Genomic DNA, 20726 nt, shown 5'->3' with positions numbered 1-20726 from the left:
ACTGCTGGAGAAGACCATGACCATACCTTTAAGCACAGAAGAGAAATGTTTTGGAAGTGGAGAGGACTTGGGTCACATTCCTTTCTGGGCAATCTTCCAAGGGCCACATACCAGTGAGCCGAGGAAGAAATGTAAATGTTGTTTCTACAACAGGCTGCTTTCTACACAAACACCACTCTATCCAAGCAAGCAAAAAAGCATGATCAGAGCTCATGAACACATTTCCAGCCAGACAAAAACACTCAAGGTGGGTGCAAAGGAGGGGCAGTGAGAGGTGTAGTCTAGGGAGGGGGTATGGTGTGGCTAGAAACCCAAGTGCCAGATAGAGGGCCACAGCATCCCAGTTCTCCATCCCATTGGCTGGCTGGGATCCAAAGAGCTGTTGTCAAAGACTTGACTACTTCTGAAAAGAAGTGAATTCAAAATGGCCAGGTCATTTTTCTCTGGTCAGGTGGTGATGCTAGCAACAGGCCATAGTCAGGCAATAGCTTAAACTAGGAATGGGTTACCTAGAGCCATATAGGTTTGGAAGAGACTCCAAGGATCATCTAGTCCAACTCCCTGTGATACAGGAATCACCTATGGCTTTCTAAATGTTGTTGGACACAACTCCAAACATCTCTGCCCGTCGTTGTTGGGGCTGATGAGAGTTGGCGTCCAACAATATTTGGAGGGTTGCAAGAGTCAAACACTTGCTGTTTTCCTGTAGACAGTCCTTCCATGTCCAGCTGCTCCCCCCCTCTCTCTCTTTCCAGTTGTCACATAGTGGACACCTTGCCTAATATTTGACTCCCATGTTTAGGTGTGATGTGCTTTCATCTTCATTCCAGGGTCCAATCAGTGAGCAGAATTTTGAAGCATATGTAAATACACTCACAGATATGTACAGCAATCTGGAACGGGAGTATTCCCCGGACTGCAAGGCTCTGCTGGAAAGTATCAAACAGGCAGTGAAGGGTATCCACGTGTAGGATGAGGAAGCTGCTGGGCAACAGGAGTGACTTAGCAGCAGCAAACTCCAGATGGATCTGCAAAGAGCGCCTGGACTGCTTTAGAAGTATTGGTTTCTGTGCTGCATTTACAATTTACAACATTGCACTATTTTTTTTCCAGCTGACATAAAAAGGACAGAGAACATAACAGACTATTGTATTAACAGCAATGACTCAGATCATAGAATATATTTATTTCTGTACAAATCCTTTTTGTTGTCATCATGGTTTGCACTCTTTTCATTTTGTAAAGTGAATGTAAAAAGTGTGTGTAACTATTTTTTTACTTTTTTAATTTATTTTCAATCAAGGAGTTGTGTGTGTGCGTGTTTTTTTAATCTTTTAACAGCATTTCTGCAGCCTGCCATATTTTTACAAATGTGTTTGTTAATTTATTTTCCAATGGGGTTTTAAAATAGATTGAAAGTTATAGTGTAAATTTAACATTTTGCTGGGTTTGTACAGGAAGAAGGGGGAAATCTATGAAAGAAACAAAAATAACAGAACTGTGATTCTAGTTTTATTTTCACCACATCCTGCTTTTTTATAACAGCTTTATTTTAACAAAAAAAAAATTCAAAAGGGTTTTCAATAGCATGAGATATGATGAACCAAGGATGCAAAGGTGAATGGTGCCCTCTGCTGGAAGAACATAAGCTCTTCAAGTGCAGCATGTTGTAAGAGTTCATGATTTTTTTTTAGCAATAATGAAATATAGCAATCAGCAAACCTTTGGACTTGGCTGTGTGTCTTAGCCTGCCACAAATAATCCTTGGAAACCATTCAAGAGGGAAGGTTGGAGTGATTTAAGATATGTTTTCCCCTATTTCATGGTCATTCATCGGGAAAATATATATATAAATTTTATCCCTTTTAATGTGATAGGCTTTGAAATGACCTGTAGCTTTTTTCTCCTTTTTGTACAGAGCCTTGTAAAAACATTGGTCAGTAGATCAATATCAATATAATTTCATATTGGAAAAATGCATCCCAAGCTGATGATTTTGTACATACAATTAAGCCGAGCAAATCTTCCCTGAGATGTCAGTTATTGTACTAGGTTGAGTGGAAGGAACTGAGAAGGCTGCAGTTGCAAAGGGGACTACGCCCCACTGCTGTGAAATGGGCTTGCACGGCAATGGTGTTTGGTGACTGGATCTATGAATTGTAGCAATGCACTGATTGGGTTTACCTCCAATTGTACATGAATGCTGTGATTCCAAGCAGATTTACTGCAAGTTCCATTAAGACTGCTAAGGCGTAACATCTCAGAAAAAAACCCCTACTCCAGCGGCTCCATTTGAACATATGACGCTGCTGTCTACCTGCCAAGTCAAACTTCTGGTCCATCTAGTTCAGTATTTTCTACACAGGCTGGCAGTATTTCAGACAGGCGACTTCCCTGGCCTACCTGGAAATGCTGGGGAATGAGCCTGGGACCTTTTGTATGCAAACGCTTGACCACTGTGCAATGGCTCATTCCCCCTAAATGTGCAACTCTGCTGCTGCCTCGTGCATAGAAGTGAATGGGGGAAGCCTCTGCTTGCAGAAGAGACCTGCATACGTATCAGAATCCCATGTTCCTTTGGATCAGGTTGTTGCATGTGTTTGGAGCCAAGGTTTAAAGAAAGCCTTAGTTGCAGTTGATTACCATCCCATAATAAGGGTATGTCTCCAAGTGCTACAGTCCTTAAGCAACCACTCAGAAATACGTACACATCCCAGGTAGACCTCTTGATCACCCGTATCCATTCTCAGTTTAGTAAGCAGCTATAAACGGGGGTCCAGTGTCTGTTTCAGGGATTAGAAGTAATAATGCATTTTTTTCCAGAATTCTAATGTTGTTTTCAGAAGAAGGTATATATACAACCAGCTGAACTGCCTTTTTTGGTATGCACACACTTCTCATGTGCATATGTGCCTCAATGTAAAATGTACACATGAATCTAGCGTGTGGTTTAATTTTCCTGTGCTACGATGAAAGTGTTTATTTTTATTTGCCTACTTTATATTTTGACTGAATATGACAGCATTCACAGTCTTCACTCGTACATTTATATTATAGGGTTCCTATCCAAGAGTGCTTCTCCCAAATCATTCAGCTGTCATGCTGTGGTTGCTGTTCTGCAATAGGTGGAGCTTGCTGTTAATGTTTTGGGGGGCGGGGGGCGGCGGTGATATGGCCCTCGGACCTTAGTTTAGACAAGAATGTCCTTAGAAGCTGTGTTTATTTTTTAAAGAAAACAATTTGACAGAAGCTATCACAGTATGTGCTAATATAAAATAGAACACCAAATTGCTATTAAGTTATTGTACTTGTTTGTTTTTTTAAAAAAAAAGACGGTTGCTATACCTGTTCAATGCATTACAGGGGGAAAGAAACCAAGTTCACTCATGACAGAGACTAAAAGTTAATTTACTAAATATTTTAAGAAATTTGTTATATATTTTATTTAATTTAAACAATCTATTGACTTATCTATTTATTACTATGATTTCCTATGGCTTCAGGTTAATTTATCTGTGTTTGGATTGTTTGCTCAGGATGTAACTTTGTATTTATTTGCCTTCTTGGTACTTGATGTTTTGTAATGTGCACTGTGATTCCTCCTTCCCTTCTTCCTTTCCTTTTCCTTTTCTTTGTTGGATTAATTTGCATTGACGAGTTATCCTGTAAATTAGACCTTTTGTAAAGAGCAATGATGTATGCATTTTTTTTTTAATTTGGAGTAGTTTGTATACTGTTTCTTCATACAATTAATATTTCTTACATCAAAAGCAACAAAACTGTGTTCTGTGCTGTACATTTGGTGTATGGTAGGAAATAAAATTGATACTGAAACAGGTTCCACAAGTTCTTTGATGTCTTCAATAGATGGGGGTGTATGGTGCACATCTAACTACACTTACAAACACTCAGCCAGTTGTTTCCAATGAAAAACAAAACGTGGGGTTCCTCTAAACCAGGAGTAGCCAACATAGTATCAACTATAAGTTGTTTTGACTACAATTCCCATCAGCACCAGCTAGCATGGCCAAAGGCGAGGGGTGATAAAAGCCACAAGCCAACACGGTGACCTACAGACACCTCTAAACTTTACCTTTAACATCTTAATGGAACACCCTGGAACAACCCTACTAGGAGATGTTGGAGATGGAACTTGGGGTCTTCTACACACAGAGCAGATGCTCCATCACTGAGCTAGACCCCTTCCCATTTACGGAACAAAGGGGTAAGATTTGAAGCATCTCCCTCAGGTTCATTTGTACATCCAGGACTGCACCCAAAAGAGCTATCCACGAACATAATGCCAATTTCTTCATGCAAATTTGCCCTTGCTGATTCAGGATTAAGCAAGGTAGAAGTGAAGCAGATATCTGAAAGGTAGTGACATATAACTGGCTGTGTTGTGCAGGTGTAATTAAGGAGAGCAACATCAGAGCATTCCCATCACAGTTTCCATTTCACCCACAACCAGCTGTGTGTCGATGAGAACAGGCAAAAAAAAATATGTCTTCATAATGATAATCACAGTGTGTGTTACAGAGGAGGCAGAACCATAGAGGCCTGCAAACAGCATATGTTTTCTCCTCTATCAGTGCCAGAACAGTTATGCATCAAATGGGGTTCTTGACAAAATAGCATGGCATTTTCAATCACGTCTAAGCACGGCAAAACAATTTACCTTGTGTGTGTAAAAATGAAGAAGAAATCCTCCAGGTTCATCAACTTTGTCTGTTTAATAAGGTGTTTTGGTAGAAGAAAATTAAGCGGTCTGAAGGGAAACTCTGCCTTACAGGTGTATCCATGAACAGAGGAACCTGTCTTATGCCAAATCAGCCACTGGTCCATCTAGTACACTTAATGGAAACAGTTCTCCAGGATTTCAGAGGGGACGTTCCCAGGACAACATAGAGATGTCTAGGGCCCCTTTGACATGCAAAGAGGTTGCTCTACCACTGACTGAGCTATGGCCTTTCATTTCACAGAAATGAAATGTTGGCGATTTTCTTTGGATTTTCCCATTCAGCTTCAATAACAAACTTTACCCTCCATATCACTCTGGAAATAAGGGTTGGGTTAACGATGACAACTTCTCATAGTATACGCAAAGCCAACATTAGGAAAATGCTTCCTTTATCGTTAACCATACTCCCGGACGCAACTAGAGGAAATGCAGCACTCGAATTATAGTGGGTCAGAGGGGGGTCCTTTTTCATAGCAGACCCCTAAGTTACCTTTTTAGGAAGTTTTGTGGCAGCCAGGTGACTTGGCCATAATAGGGATGAGCTAGAAGTGAGGCTTGTGGTAGAGTTCCCATAACTCTGAGGAAATGTGCCTGCAGCTGGATGCAGCCTACATTTTTCCCAGGGCTGCGAAGCCAAAGTCAAGAGCTGGAGCTGCACATTTGCCTCACTGGGACAGATCATCTTTCAGAAGGTGGGAGGGAAAGATAAAAAAATGGAATAATTTTTGTCTTCTTTGCAGTCAAATCACTTGCCTGGGATTTAAATCACTTTAGAGTCTCTCTTGTGCACCGTTTATCGAAATGAAATGGTGATTGAGAATGAGGAACTAAACATGGGAGAGCGCTATATTTGCAGTAGGAATGAACATTCTAGTCAGGATAAGTGATACACCCGGTTCACATTCCGTTTTATGTTTGTTTCACAGAGGCTGATCTATAAGGTTGATGGGGCACTGCCCCACTGACATCAGCCTGCCATCACCTCTTAGATTCAGGTGGACTTGCTTCTGAACAAACATGAATAGAATTGTGCTGTAAGAGGAGACAGCTTTTGGATGTGAGATTTTGCAAATGCTACGGCTGCCCGTTCCACCTTTCTCAGCCATGTGACTTTCTGCCAGAAGACTGTCAGGACAGAATTCTTCTGTTAACATGGCAAACTGGGAATTTCACCTGCTGAGTTGGGAACTTCTTCTTTACCAAACTACACACACACACCGGCTGCCCAAAACCTTAAAGGTCCATAGGAAAATATGGTTAAAAGGAGAGCCTATTATGTATCCCTATGTACCACTGCCCTCTACTGGAATTTAAGCAGAATAATTATTCTACAAAAAAATTAAAACTGTTTGACAGAGGGCACATCTACAGTGGTGCTTCACAAGACGAAATTAATCCGTTCCTCGAGTCTCTTCGTCTAGCGGTTTTTTCGTCTTGTGAAGCAACCCTATTAGCGGCTTAGCGGCTTAGCGCTATTAGCGGTTTAGCGGCTATTAAAGGATTAGCGGCTAAAAGGCTATTAGCGGCTTAGCGGCTTAGAAAAAGGGGGGGAAGCGAAAAAAAATTGGAACACTTGCAAGACGTTTTCGTCTTGCAAAGCAAGCCCATAGGGAAAATCGTCTTGCGAAGCAGCTCAAAAACCGAAAACCCTTTCGTCTAGCGGGTTTTCCGTCTTGCGAGGCATTCGTCTTGCGGGGCACCACTGTATATCACAGATACATACTGAATTAATAATACCCATTCTCCTGCTCAAGAAATTCTGTTCAGTCTTGTAAGGGGAACTATGTAGCTAGACAGCTCTGGCAGTTCTCATCACAGTTATGCACAGTATTGTATTGAAAAAGCTAAGTTAGGATTCAGAGCCTGCTGCCTTTAAAAAAAAATAATAATGCTGTATTTTAGGTTTGCGTAATTTTCTAATCCAATAGCAATTAATGTGTAGATGTGCTTTACCAAATTCTAACAGCGAAACCTTAAAATTGGTTATTTCTTTAAACCAAACTAATGGGGACAAATCACAAGATTAACATGTTTACATAAACTACTTTAAAGAACATAAAGAACATGCTTTTGTAAACAAAGAAAATCTTTAATAATTTTTATTGTTGTTAATTGATATTTTATAAAGCAGTAAAGGGTCACACTGGCCTGGTCTTTTTGCTTGTGCCCGCCAATAGACTTTACAATGTTACACTGTCTCCATAATGGTGCCTGCAGAGTTCCTTAAAAAAACACCCTTAAATGAAGCTTTTAAGTGAAAAAACCAACCAACTGCTGATGTGTTTTAACATGAAACAACCCAGGGCTCTTCAGTACTCCACAGGCAACATTCTGTACAGCCATTCACTTCTTTCAATGCTCATGGAGCTAAAGAAACAGAGATATAAGAAAATATAGGATATCCCTATTTTCATTGGAGAATGGTGGAGGATATGGATATGGTTCAGAAGAATAGAGAAATAATAGGGCAACATACAGCTTTATGGGGGTCCTGCTCGAACTTGGGAGTTTTATTGGCATCATGTTTCAACTCGGGCTGTGGGGAGAGAGCCTCACATCACTTTGCCTCATTATTCGGCCCACACACAGAGTCAGTGCACACCCCAAGTAGTTATCAATGTCAAGATAGACAGAAATGGCTATAAATAGATAGATATAGATATATAGATATAGATATAGATATAGACATACAACACATCAGAAGGTGTCAAATGTTTACCTCATACTGACATTTCAGGACAGCGTGAGAACTATAATACACACACACACACACACACACACACACACACACACATGGCCATTATTATTCTAGTTTTACAGATGAGGAAGTGATACAGTGAGTTAATAATAGGTAACTTGCCTAAAACCAGTCAGAAAGCCTTTGGATGAGCAGGGCTTTGACAATCCTTGACAACAGTCCCAATAATGCACTGCATAACAACAACTTACCGTAATGTGACTGTGATATTTTTACAGTGAAATCTTACGTGTGCATACTCAGAAGCAAGTCCTCACTAAACTCAATGAAGGTCACTTCCCTTGAAGCGTTGTAGGATTCAATCCAAGGTGTGAGTGGTAAAAGAGCTGAACTTCTACATCCAGTTATGGCTGTGGCTCTTGCTTACAAGAAAGTCTGTGCAGTTAATACATTGTTCCTGACATGGCATACATTTATTGACTGCAGCCAAAACTGGTCTCATTTCAATATGAGACAGTTTGTTTTGCATCCCTTTAAACGAAATGGTCTGAGTTATGAATTTTGTGTTTTTATTTCTTCTTGCAAATGTAATCCCAATCTTGGTTTTGTTTGTTATAGTTTATATTTGTTTGTCTTCTTAATTCTTTTTGGGTTACATGGATAACATTCAATTTTTTAAAAACAAACAAAACTTTTTTAAAAAAAAAACACTGGAACTCAGCTAAATAATGAGAGGTTCAAAACACGCAAAAGGATATATTTGTTCACACAATGCATATGCCTATGAAACTCACTACTACAAGTTGCAGCAATGGTCACTTAGAAATTACATTATTATACACATTACTTGGGTGGAGAACCACACTGCAAAAACAGAAGAAGTGTGAATTTTAAATGATGGCTGCACCTCTGTTTGCACATCATTTTGCAAAGTGTGAATTGGGGAGATTCACCTTTAAATGTGAACCAAATCTGATTTCTCCAGCAGACTTAAGTAGGATGTAAAGGAAAGGGGCAAAGGAAGGCGTTGTGATACCAGGGCTGGGCGTCGCTACATAGGATGCACGTGCGGCGTTGCTACGTACAATGCATGTGCCGCACGTAGCGACGCCGCACATGTGATGTACATAGCGGTTTGCCGGCGGCGCTGCTCCGGTGCCGTATGGACAGTGCTGGGATCCTCTGCTCGTGGCTGTAGTGGTGATGGAGGAATCTTGCCACCGTCCGTATGGCGCTGGAGCGACGCCGCTGGCAAACTGCTATACAGCGCATGTGCAGCGTTGCTACGTACAGCACATGCATGCGACACTGCACATGCACTGTACTTAGCAGTTTGCCGGCGGCGCCACTCCAGCACTGTATGGACAGTGCTGGGATCCTCTGCTCATGGCTTCAGTAGATAAACAGGTACCGCTCTGGCGGGAAGGTAAACAGCGTTTCCGTGCGCTGCTCTGGTTCACCAGAAGCAGCTTAGTCATGCTGGCCACATGACCTGGAAGCTGTACGCTGGCTCCCTCGGCCAATAAAGCAAGATGAGAGCCGCAACCCCAGAGTCGGCCACGACTGAACCTAATGGTCAGGGGTCCCTTTACCTTTACCTTTAGGTACTTTAAGTGTATAAAGCATTAAAACTACTTTCTATTAAAAAAAATTAAAAATCACACTGTATGGCCAAGGGTATAGAATTGCTAAGAATAAGGTCACACCAAAATAGAAAAAAGGCTATTACATATAGTTGAAATACATATGAATTCAAATGTTCATCAAATTAAATGAATAGCATTTTTAAAACAAAAAAATTAAAAATTCTGTAGCTCATATTTCAGAACTGCCAATGGTGAATGACACAGTGCCCAGCAATGTAACTGGATCAAAAAAAATCATTATGCATTACTTACACTGGCAATATCACAGCTTGACTTATTATTTACTAGATTTTTAAAATGTGGGTTGTAAAACTGGTTCTTACATGAGAATTTACAGTTTGCAGAGAATAGTCTCTGGAGAATTTTCTAGCAGAGAATACTCTCGAGAATATTCCCACCTCACATCACTAGCCACAAGCAGGGCTTAAGAATGTAAGAATATAAGAAGAGCCTGCGGGGTCAGCCCAGTGACCTACCTGCTCCAGCATCCTGTTCTCTCAGGGGCCAACCAGATGCCAATAGGAAACCAGCCAGCAGGATTCAAGCACAAGAGCACTCTCCCCTCCTGTGGTTTCCAGCCACTGCTGTTTGGAAGTACAGTGGTGCCTCGCAAGACGAAATTAATTCGTTCCGCAAGTTTTTTCTTCTTGCGAGTTTTTCATCTTGTGAAGCACGGTTTCCCATAGGAATGCATTGAAAATCAATCAATGTGTTCCTATGGAGACCATCCGGGGACAGAGGGGAAGCGCCGCTCTGTCCCCTCTTTTGAAGATAGCTTCTCCCCGCCGCCCCTTGCTTCAAAAGAGAAGACCCGCTGTCCCCGGGGCAAGCTTCGTTTTGCGAAGCAAGCCCATAGGGAAATTCGTCTTGCGAGGCAACTCGAAAACGAAAAAACCTTTTGTTTTGCGAGTTTTTCGTCTCGCGAGGCGTTCGTCTTGCGGGGTACCACTGTACTGCTGCATTCATAGATTCATAGATTCATAGAATCATAGAATCATAGAGTTGGAAGAGACCACAAGGGCCATCGAGTCCAACCCCCTGCCAAGCAGGAAACACCATCAGAGCACTCCTGACATATGGTTGTCAAGCCTCTGCTTAAAGACCTCCAAAAAAGGAGACTCCACCACACTCCTTGGCAGCAAATTCCACTGTCGAACAGCTCTTACTGTCAGGAAGTTCTTCCTAATGTTTAGGTGGAATCTTCTTTCTTGTAGTTTGGATCCATTGCTCCGTGTCCGCTTCTCCGGAGCAGCAGAAAACAACCTTTCTCCCTCCTCTATGTGACATCCTTTTATATATTTGAACATGGCTATCATATCACCCCTTAACCTCCTCTTCTCCAGGCTAAACATGCCCAGCTCCCTTAGCCGTTCCTCATAAGGCATCGTTTCCAGGCCTTTGACTATTTTGGTTGCCCTCCTCTGGACACGTTCCAGTTTGTCAGTGTCCTTCTTGAATTGTGGTGCCCAGAACTGGACACAGTACTCCAGGTGTGGTCTGACCAGAGCAGAATACAGTGGCACTATTACTTCCCTTGATCTAGATGCTATACTCCTATTGATGCAGCCCAGAATTGCATTGGCTTTTTTAGCTGCTGCGTCACACTGTTGGCTCATGTCAACACCTAAAAGCAACACCTAAAAGCAATCATAGACTCTCACAGCAGTAGTTTCAAGGTTGCCAGGAACAGAAACTTTTGGACATCAAATGCCTGGGTAAACAAACTTTTTAAATTTTTCTCCCAACAATTAATAGTGAGGAGGAACAGATGCACCTCACTAGGGAGAGCAGTCCAGAAACAGGGAGCCACCACCAAGAAGGTCCTGCTATAGATTAACACAATTGGGCAATACCCAGCAGTGGCATTGCCACTGATTGTAGGACCTGAGGTGGCTGTTATTGAGGTAGGAGCTCTTTGAGGCACTTGGGTCCCTCAAAGGGACAATGAAGAAGATGAAAGTGAATTGGGCCCAGAAGCTCACTCCCCTCCTTAAAAGTCATAGTAGTGGTGGCCCCAACAGCAATAAGAGGCAAAATGGAGCCTTTTGTCCACCTTCTACCTCTTTCGCCATCCCCACTATTGCCTAGTACCAGAAATGTAGAGTGCAGTGGGTTCTGGAAGGATGCTTTGTTTAAGGGGTTTGGACTAGATAACCTACAGAGCTTTTCCTGCTTGCACAGTTCTCTTTAGAACCAGCATGAAGTTGAGCAGGAAGCACACACATAAATTGTCTTGTGTAACATCTTTAATCATTCATGTATTTGTGTGCTCTTCCATAGTTAATGAGCCTGCCTGCATTTGCCCTTGTTCCTGCTCCCTTTCTCGTTCAGTCAGTTTGTTGTGGTTTTGTGTATCTAATCCATCTGTCACTCGGTTACAGCTACAGAGCACCTGTTATGGATTTCTAGAATTTCATTCAAGCTGTTGACAAGTTATTCACAAATTGGCCCTTGTCAGCCTGTCATTGCATCGAGTGCTCTTTGGCGAATCCTTTTGGGTACACACCATAATGAACAGGAGTTAGTGCCGCTTCTGAATTAAACAGCTTCATTTTCTCCTGGTTTCTTAAAAGGAGCATTAACAGATTGGAAGTGACTTGCAGAGGGGACATTTTGTTGAACCTGTATTCAAATATTTGTTTTCCCCAAGACATAGCACCCTGCAGGGAGGATCACAATGAAAGAGATGTTGAGCAGTCAGGAGGTGCATGTTACTCACGAAATGACCTAGCCTTTCTAGATTCAAACCTGCATCGTTTTCCAAATGAAAAAGAAAGAAAAAGAGCAATTTTTAAAAAAATTGGACATCATATGTACTATATTAAAAAAGTACCAAGGATTCGTGTTTGCAATGAGCAAAACATTGTACTGTACTGTAATAATAAATGTTCATAAATGTATCAACCAAGCATGTACATAGATCAGCACAGGAAGACCGACCTGAAACCATTTTGACTCCCAAACTGACCAAATGTTTTCTCTGCAAGGAGGGAGGGGGTCAGGGAGCCTTCCCATTGTCTCAGGAATTGGGAAATCACCATTTCAAAGGGTGACAGATTACCAGGAAAGGTAATCAGATAGGGCATTATCAGATAACCTGGCAGACAGGAAAAACAACAACATTCAAATTTCTGTTGTAGACCACCTTTTCTGTGATGTATGTATGATGTACGGAGGGGTGGTCTTGAGCTCCAGGGCAGGGAATTTAAAATGTCTATATAAGGCCTTGCACGCCATTGTTCGAGGTCCTCCTCCTTTCCGGCGTATAAAGGGAGCACCCTGTTGCAACAGATCAATAAAGATCAGGCTTACTAGCTGCTTTGCTTCTCAATATTCTCTGGTTGGCCTCTGTTATTTTCTCCTACCAATAGGGAACCCACATAAGGACTCGATACCGGCTCTTGGATACCCCATAAGGAAAAAAGGGCAGATTTTGTTTACAACAGTACAATGCAGAACAGGAGGAAAGCACTGCAATCTCAAATACTTAAGAAATGCACTTAAAGGTAAAGGTAAAGGGACCCCTGACCAGTAGGTCCAGTCGTGGCCGACTCTGAGGTTGCAGCGCTCACCTTGCTTTATAGGCGGAGGGAGCCAGCTCACAGCTTCCGGGTCATGTGGCCAGCATGACTAAGCCACTTCTGGCGAACCAGAGCAGTGCACGGAAACGCCGTTTACCTTCCCGTCGGAGTGGTACCTATTTATCTACTTGCACTTTGACATGCTTTAGAACTGCTAGGTTGGCAGGAGCAGGGACGGAGCAATGGGAGCTCACCCCATCACAGGGATTCGAACCACCAACCTTCTGATCAGCAAGTCCTAGGCTCTGTGGTTTAACCCACGGATAGAGGAACTACTGCTGGCAATCTTTCTTAATTGCTGATTTGTTCTCTATTGACCATAAGACCCATTTTTCCCAACAGAAAAATAAAAGGATATAATTTTAAAAAAAAATTAAAAATTAAACCTAGCTATTTAAAATACTTTTGTTACCTTTTTGGTCTAACAAAATACTTCAAAACTAGCTCACAAAAGAAAATAGAAACATTTTAAAAATATTTTTAAAAGCCCATTTTCCTTGATTTCAGTAAATAATGAGAAACACATTGTAATGCAGAAATCATTGTAACACAGCAGTCAACACACAATAAGATGTTTTGTAATGTCCACCTTAACATAAGCCGACATTAACAATATTGAAAATAGTGGTTCATTTTGTAACCAGCTGCAGGGTAGTTATAAATTTGTGATACATCATATTCAGTTAATCTAGTTGTCACTTTCTTAGCATTAAAAAGTTTTCTTGGTATTAAAAAAATATGTTTAGTTGGCTGCTCTGCAGCTGCTATGAAATAATTACTACATCCTCAGAAAAGTACCAATGTGGTTGATTCTCCATTGGTTAGGAAAACACACAGAGAATCATTTTTGTGTTGGGTGGGTGGCGGGATGCCCTGTCCACTGCAGACCTCAGAACAGCACTAGCTAGAAATACTTTTTTGAAAAAGGTATGGCAACACTTTGCAGCTTTTAAAATCTGGGCAAATGGTTTTCAGAAAGGGAGAAGGCATGACCATGCTCACACCCACATCTTTGTCTCCAGGCTCTATGATACACAACAATGATTTGCCAGAGTGATATGCTTAGCCTGAAAAAAGTATGTCTTTCATTCCCGTTATCATTACTTCTGTTTAACTTGGTGTGACACCCATTGTCTTCACTATCTTCTCAGTCACATCACTTCCTGATTAAAGAACATTGTTCCCTATCAAAGGTTATACGTCAATAAGTTAATTTGTGTCTAATGTGCTACAGCTTCCCTCCTTCCTTCATACATAACATCTGGGCATATGTTCCCTTAGTTTCCCTGCATATTAACTACCTGTTTTTCCTCTTTTGTGAGGAAAGAATATATGTTAGGCGAGGAAGCAACTGGGGATTGCTAGGGCAGCCTAGAGTCACAACTAATGACAGAGAACCCTATTCTAAAATAAATGGGGAACAATCAACACTCACTTCTTGACAATACACTTTGAACTCTCAAGGCAGTCAAGGCTAGCTTGCATATAATAGAAATGGGCAAATGAAGTGATAACGAAAAAAGAATATGTATCTATCTATACATCTAGATTCGAATCCCCGTGGCGGGGTGCGCTCCCGCTGCTCGGTCCCAGCGCCTGCCAACCTAGCAGTTTGAAAGCACCCCCGGGTGCAAGTAGATAAATAGGTACCGCTTACCAGCGGGAAGGTAAACGGCGTTCCGTGTGCTGCGCTGGCTCGCCAGATGCAGCTTTGTCACGCTGGCCACGTGACCCGGAAGTGTCTCCGGACAGCACTGGCCCCCGGCCTATAGATGTGAGATGGGCGCACAAACCCCAGAGTCTGTCAAGACTGGCCCGCTCGGGCAGGGGTACCTTTACCTTTATACATCTAGATATCTATATATGATAGAAAATATAAAGAAGGGGCCAAGTTGACTCTGAAGGGCTTAACCACCTGCTTAGGTCTGCCACAAACTCACTACAAACACTTGTTTTGTGCCAATACAGCCATAGTCTTCAAACCTTCATCAACTATGGTAAGCAAAGGAACTCCTAGTACCCTAGTATTATTATACTGGGAACTCCTGACACTCCTAGTATTATTCCTGCACTGATGCAGGTTGAACTAGATGACCGTCCTTTCCAACTCAATGATTCCATGATTCTATTCCATCAGTCAATATCAGATCTCCTGAAGGTCATGTCTCAACTACGGGAGCAAACACAAGAGTTATGATCCACTGGATCTCTAGCCAATCCTCAGTGCATGCATGCCATACTGCCATAAGCTGTACATTCCAGCTCAGGTGGAGATACAGCAGCATAACTCACAAAGACAGGGCTCAGGAAGTTTTTAAATGCACAATATGGTGTCAGAAGTTGCCACATACAAGAATCAATGAGAGTAAATCAAACGAATGAAGTCCACCATTTTGCAGGCCATTCTGTTTGATAAGCCTGGAAGAAATGGGTTGCAGAAGGCACATTTCACCAGCTGCCATTGCCAAGCTGTAATGAAGCTTAGCCGAGACCCACAACAAACACTGGCTAGCCTCATTAAGTTCTGTTAGAGGAAGTGAAGCTGAAATATTGAAGAAACCAATGAGAATTCAAACAAGTCTAATGAGGATGTCAGTTAACAAACAAGGCAACTGATAGATGGAGAGAAATGCTAGGAAAAATGTCCAAGTTTTACAAAGACGAAAATAGTGCTGAGACAAAGGTCTGCTTTTCACTTTGACAGTAATGATTCTGAGAGGCTAAATTCACCAAAAGGAAGTAATGCTACCTTTTTTATGTATGTTCGCAGCCCTTAAACAGAAGTTTTCAGCAGATATCTAAAGTAATGTAGTGATGGTGCTTAATATCAATAAGCAGGGAGCTATAAAGTACAGCTGCTGTCACACTAAAGGCAGGAATCCTTGCAAATGCAGAATGGTTATTGTGTGGTGCTTGTTCCACAGATTGGAAGGATCAAATAGGCACAGATGGGGTATGACAATCTCTTAAATAAACTGGTTCCAAACCCTTCAGTATGTATGTACAGTGGTACCTCTGGATGCAAACGGGATCCGTTCCGGAGCCCTGTTCGCATCCTGAAGTGAACATAACACGCGACTGCATGTCTGCGCGGGTCGAGTTTTGCCACTTCTGCACATGCGTGTGACATCATTTTGAGCGTCTGCGCATGCGGCAACACCCGGAAGTAACGTGCTCCGTTACTTTCGGGTCACCGCAGAGTGCAACCCGAAAATGTTAACCTGAAGCGTATTCATCCCGAGGTATGACTGTATGTATGTATGTATGTATGTATGGGACTTCCAAGCAAGTGTCTTATTAGGGTGTATGCTGAAAGTCAAATGTGTACCTCAGCTTCATCCAAAATCCACTCTAACCTTAGAAGCCACATACCACTACACACACACACACACACACACACACACACCCCTAGACACTTGTAAATCTGAACTAAATCCCAGCAGCTAGATATAATGTGACTGGACTGAGTTATCTGTCATGCTGAGTTAGCTAAACTGTAGAAGCTCATATAAAACTGGTGTGGCAAGCAAGAGACATAACTGGTTTACCTGGAGTGAGATTTCATAAGCAACAGCTGACTTTATCAGATGCCTAGAGTGAACTAAGAAGGTGAGTGAGTGTACAGTCTTGCACAAGGGGATACAGTACACCAAGGCTAATATAGCGAGAATACAAAAGGCATCTGATTACGACAAATTTATATGAGAAATTTATAAAAATCAGATTCTAAACCAAAAGCGATGGAAAGTGATGTTCTTTTACTAAACAGATGCTAATTCAAAGTGCAAAGGAAAAAGGGAGTTAGCATGCAGTCACATAGCATCATAAAGCTTATTACATGTTAATAGAAAGACTTGTTATTGCTATGGTTTATGGAAATAATAATTGCTCCTAAAAGTTTACCAGATCTACTAACCCACAAGCAGGGGATTTTCCATAAAGAAAACTACACTTTAATACAGTGGTGCCCCGCAAGACGAATGCCTCGCAAGACGGACAACCCGCTAGATGAAAGGGTTTTCCGTTTTTGAGCTGCTTCGCAAGACAAATTTCCCTATGGGCTTGTTCCAATTTTCCCCCGCTTCCCCCCCTTTTTCTAAGCCGCTAAGCTGCTAATAGCCTTTTAGCCGCTAAGCCGCTAAGCCGCTAAGCCTTTAGTAGCTGCTAATCTGCTAAACCGCTAATAGGGTTGCTTCACAAGACGAAAAAAACGCTAGACGAAGAGACTCGCGGAACGGATTATTTTCGTCTTGCGAGGCACCACTATATCAGCACGTTGCCTTTTTTATATCCTAATAAAACAATAAGGTAGAGTGTATTTTCTATTCTTTATCACCTCCTCTCTTTAATTTCCCAGCTTCATTACAAATAACTTTGATTAAGTGTCTTTTCCCTTAAAGCAAAATATTTAGCAACATTTCATAGAGGTAAAGACAAACAACTGCTGTTTTAGAAACCCTATCATAGACATGTTATCAACACCTGGATTGCTAATTGACTTACACTCTCTGATGTTTGTCTTTCAAATAAAACAAGATGTTACATTTATCCTGCTGTAAAAAATGGAAAGTGAAGTCTAGGTGGGTTCCCATGAGGAAAGACACAGCGATAACAACAAGAACCTTTATTGAACTACATAATTGTGAACAAAGGCAAAGTAACTGCTTATATACATTCCTGAAAGCCTGGGCCACTCCCACTCGCAATGTGATTGGCTGTCTAAACTTCCAAGTTGCGAATCACGACTCAGAGTTCAAGGGCCAATGGCAGAGGCCCAAATCCTGAAATGTTCTGTGATTGGACATCAGAACACAGGAGCTCAGAATCCTTAGTCCAGACTCAATACTCAGCTCATCACACTGGTCAAAGTGTGATGTAGTATCAACAACAAATGGTGGGCCCAAGTCTAATAGGTTATGGGCCAACTGGGTCTAACATGGTACATGATGCACTAGCAGTTTGAGGGGACAATCTTGCTCTTCCTTTTCAAACTGAGCACAATAGTTGTTTATACACAATTAACATCAAATTCCATTTAGCCCTATGAGATTTGTTGTGGCACAAGCTTTCATTGACTAGAGCCCACATATAGCACAATAAACCTGTTAGTCTTGAAGGCTCCACTGGACTCTTTTTGTATCTCTTCGGTGTAACAGACTAGAATTCTACCCCTATGGGATCTGTCAACTTGAACTTGCTCTTCCTTCCTGAATCTTCACTGACTCAGTACAAGAATTGCCTCAAACTATGTTGTCAAGTTGCAGTATATTATAAGCAGCTACACAGAGCACAAGCTTAAAAAAAACCTAAACATTTCTCTTCACCTTGCCTTTAATCTAACTTTTCACTTAGAAATCATTACGCATAAAGGAGAACTGCAACGCCAATCATGACTTCACAGTGCTTTCCCATTACGTTTTCCCTCAGATTCCTTGAAATACATTCTCTCATTGTTATACTTTCCTTAAGAGGAACAGTAACAATATAGATCGTATCTGAAAGCCCTTAAACATCTTTTGCATACATTACAAATCTGTTCACATGAAATTCTTCTAGATTCAGGTTTCTACATTAAAATAATAATAATACTTCATTGTCGTCACTGCATCTAAACAGACTTGTCCAACGAAACTGCTCTAAATAGTGAGAGGGCTTTTACATCAGGGAGTGGGGAGAAATACCTGGTGGCCTGTCATGACTGTTTTGCTAGCAAGACAGTTGAGATGAAGTCGGGCTTTGCCTCTACCATGGCATCAAGGTCCAAGCCAAGCCAAAGAACTTTGCCCTAAATTGCTCTGCACAATTTCTACAGTAGAAATATATGAAGGATGTATTTCTTCCAAAATGAAGACACATAAATACTTTTCTGATTAACAGGGATGCTGCAATCTGCCTGGTGGGGTTGAGAGGATAAAAACTTGGATTTTTCTTTACCTACCCTTTTTACCTGCGCTGTCTCAGGCCCTCAAGTCTGACTTGAAAAGGCTCCATAGATAATATACCTAAAGTAGACTGGAAATGAGAATCAGTGGAGAACTGGCTGTTCTTACTCTTCAAGTAGATAAGAATACATCCAAGAGAATTGCCTCCTACTATTAGCAGGAGCCTGTGATCTAAATATGTCAAGAAACTGCTGTAGAACAGAAAACCTAAGAGCCACTTACTATGGACAGGTGGAATTTTAAAGAGTTGTGTTTTGGAACTTCTCAGACAAAGCAAGAAAATTTCACATTGCAAGTGGAGGAATTCTACGCCACTTTGCTGCTACCCTGTCCACCTGTCCCCCCCCCATCACCTTGGATGTTCTCACCCTGAAGGAAGCCCCCAACCACAGCTCAGCAGGAGATATGTTGGTGCAACTTTCTCATCCTGGCTCAACTGAGGCTAAGCCGGCTGAGCTGAGACCAGTGGAACTTACACTGACACAACCCCTGAAAAATGGACATTCCAGGGCAAGGAGAGAGCAAGGACCCAGCAGCAGGGACTTCTGTAGGATCCTAACTCAGTCACATGACCTCACAAACTGGCAGAACTTGCATGGGCAAAAAGGATGGTTTAAGTCCAACTCATTGTAAAGGCTTGATTTCCCTCAAGCAGGTTTACTGGTTCAGTCTGCATTAGGTCTGCTCCTGAACAGAGTTTTGATCTGGTGTACCTTACACCAGCTCAACTTAAGCCGGCATAAGTTACGCAGGATTCCCATACTTGGAATTACTCCCTAGGGCTAAGCTATTACATTATTTACAAACTACAGCACAAATTATTAACTCCTTGAACCAGCGCCACAGTGATTAATATGTTACTTTCACTGTAGTGCTCAGAAAGTTTCAAGTAGACTTCTGATTTGAAAAGCGACTTGTAAAAATAGCTCTTCCATACTAAGCCAATGTGCTTCCTGAAAAATTAAGTGAAAAATTAGGATTCTTCTGCCTATCAGGTCTGCTAAAACACCACCACTATTTCCAAGTTGTGAAGCATCAACCAATTCCAGTTACAACAGAGACAGATTTTCAGCTATGAGCTCATTGTTGCTTTTGAAGTTAAACCAGAGAATATTATACTGTAACCAATGTGAGGCCCAAAGAACTATTATTCCAGGATGTGGTATGAACTGCAACCAAGAGGCAGACAAAAAAAGACTTCAAGTTCTTACACTATGAATGACTCTGACAGTGTCAGAGTGTATGTTATCCTCACAATGATCCTGTGAGGTAGATCAAGCTAAGAGACACTAACTGACCTGAAGACACTAACTGACCTGACAGTGAGCTCCATGTGTGAGTGGAGGTTTTAACCAATCTTAGACTAGCATACTAAACCAGTAAGCAGTTTGTGTTTGCTAAAGACTTGATGGGGATTAAAGAGCAATACAGTCCTTGGTCATTGGCTCACACAATCTATGGGGAGATCCACACAACACATAAATAGTACATTCAATGCACATTTAGGCAGATGGCTTCCTCAAAATTAACTGGGAAGTGTAGTTTGTTAATGGTGCTGGGCACTATAGCTCTACGAAGGGTAAACTATAGTTTCCAGGATTCTTGGGGAAAACTTATGTGCTTTAAATGCATGGTGTGGCTCTGCCCTAACAGATATGGTACAAAAGCGGAAGGGGTGGGGAGAAGAATGAGGAAAGCAAGCAAATCCTGATCCCAGTAATTGAAGTTACAACAATAATATGTGACATTTCTCTTTTTTCTCTATTCTAAAATAATTTTTGTTCTTGGTTCTGCACTTTTTCCTGAGACTCCTGCCATTTTAGCTACTATTTTGAGATCAGGCAATTTCAGAGGCTGCTGTATGATTCACCCAGTAAAAGGATCTTATTGTGTCCTAAGGCACAAAACACATGAAATGGAGGGAACATGTTGGACAGGTCAATTGACATAATATTCCTGTTAAATTTCTGAAGCTTACTATTCACCTGTTCTCTAGATCTTTGCCCTTCTTGGTTAGTAAAAACTGCCAGGACAGGTTAGAAGTACAGGACTTCAGAGGTAGTATTTTATTCTTATCTACATAAAATATAATGTTAGCAATATGTTAGCAATAAATAT

The 20726-nt window shown here is 41.6% G+C and overlaps 1 protein-coding gene and 1 long non-coding RNA gene across 14 annotated transcripts in view; one reads left to right on the top strand and one right to left on the bottom strand.

Annotated features, from left to right (window-relative positions):
• ST18 (ST18 C2H2C-type zinc finger transcription factor) overlaps positions 1–3839 on the top strand; it is a 208184-nt gene extending 204345 nt beyond the window's left edge. For all 8 annotated transcript variants that reach the window (XM_082233751.1, XM_082233752.1, XM_082233749.1 and 5 more), the window contains one exon: positions 831–3839. In XM_082233751.1, the coding sequence (XP_082089877.1) occupies positions 831–971 (141 nt within the window). In that variant the 3' untranslated portion in view covers positions 972–3839. The remainder of the gene's footprint in view (positions 1–830) is intronic.
• Positions 1–20726, bottom strand: part of LOC309538476 — a 46458-nt gene that overhangs the window by 14026 nt on the left and 11706 nt on the right. For 3 of the 6 annotated variants that reach the window (XR_014222198.1, XR_014222199.1, XR_014222202.1), the window contains exons 4-5: positions 20594–20684; positions 878–1028 (exon numbers count right to left, since the gene is read on the bottom strand). This is a non-coding gene — a long non-coding RNA (uncharacterized lncRNA). Of the gene's footprint in view, positions 1–877; positions 1029–11585; positions 11834–17169; positions 17220–20593; positions 20685–20726 lie in introns of those variants that run through there. The other 3 variants (XR_014222197.1, XR_014222200.1, XR_014222201.1) reach the window with 3 other exon arrangements.

Source organism: Podarcis vaucheri, assembly GCF_965113315.1.
Source record: "Podarcis vaucheri genome assembly, chromosome: 8".
NCBI classification, from domain to species: Eukaryota; Metazoa; Chordata; class Lepidosauria; order Squamata; family Lacertidae; genus Podarcis; species Podarcis vaucheri.
Note: the sequence above shows the minus strand (reverse complement) of the source record. Positions and strands in the feature narration are given on the sequence as shown.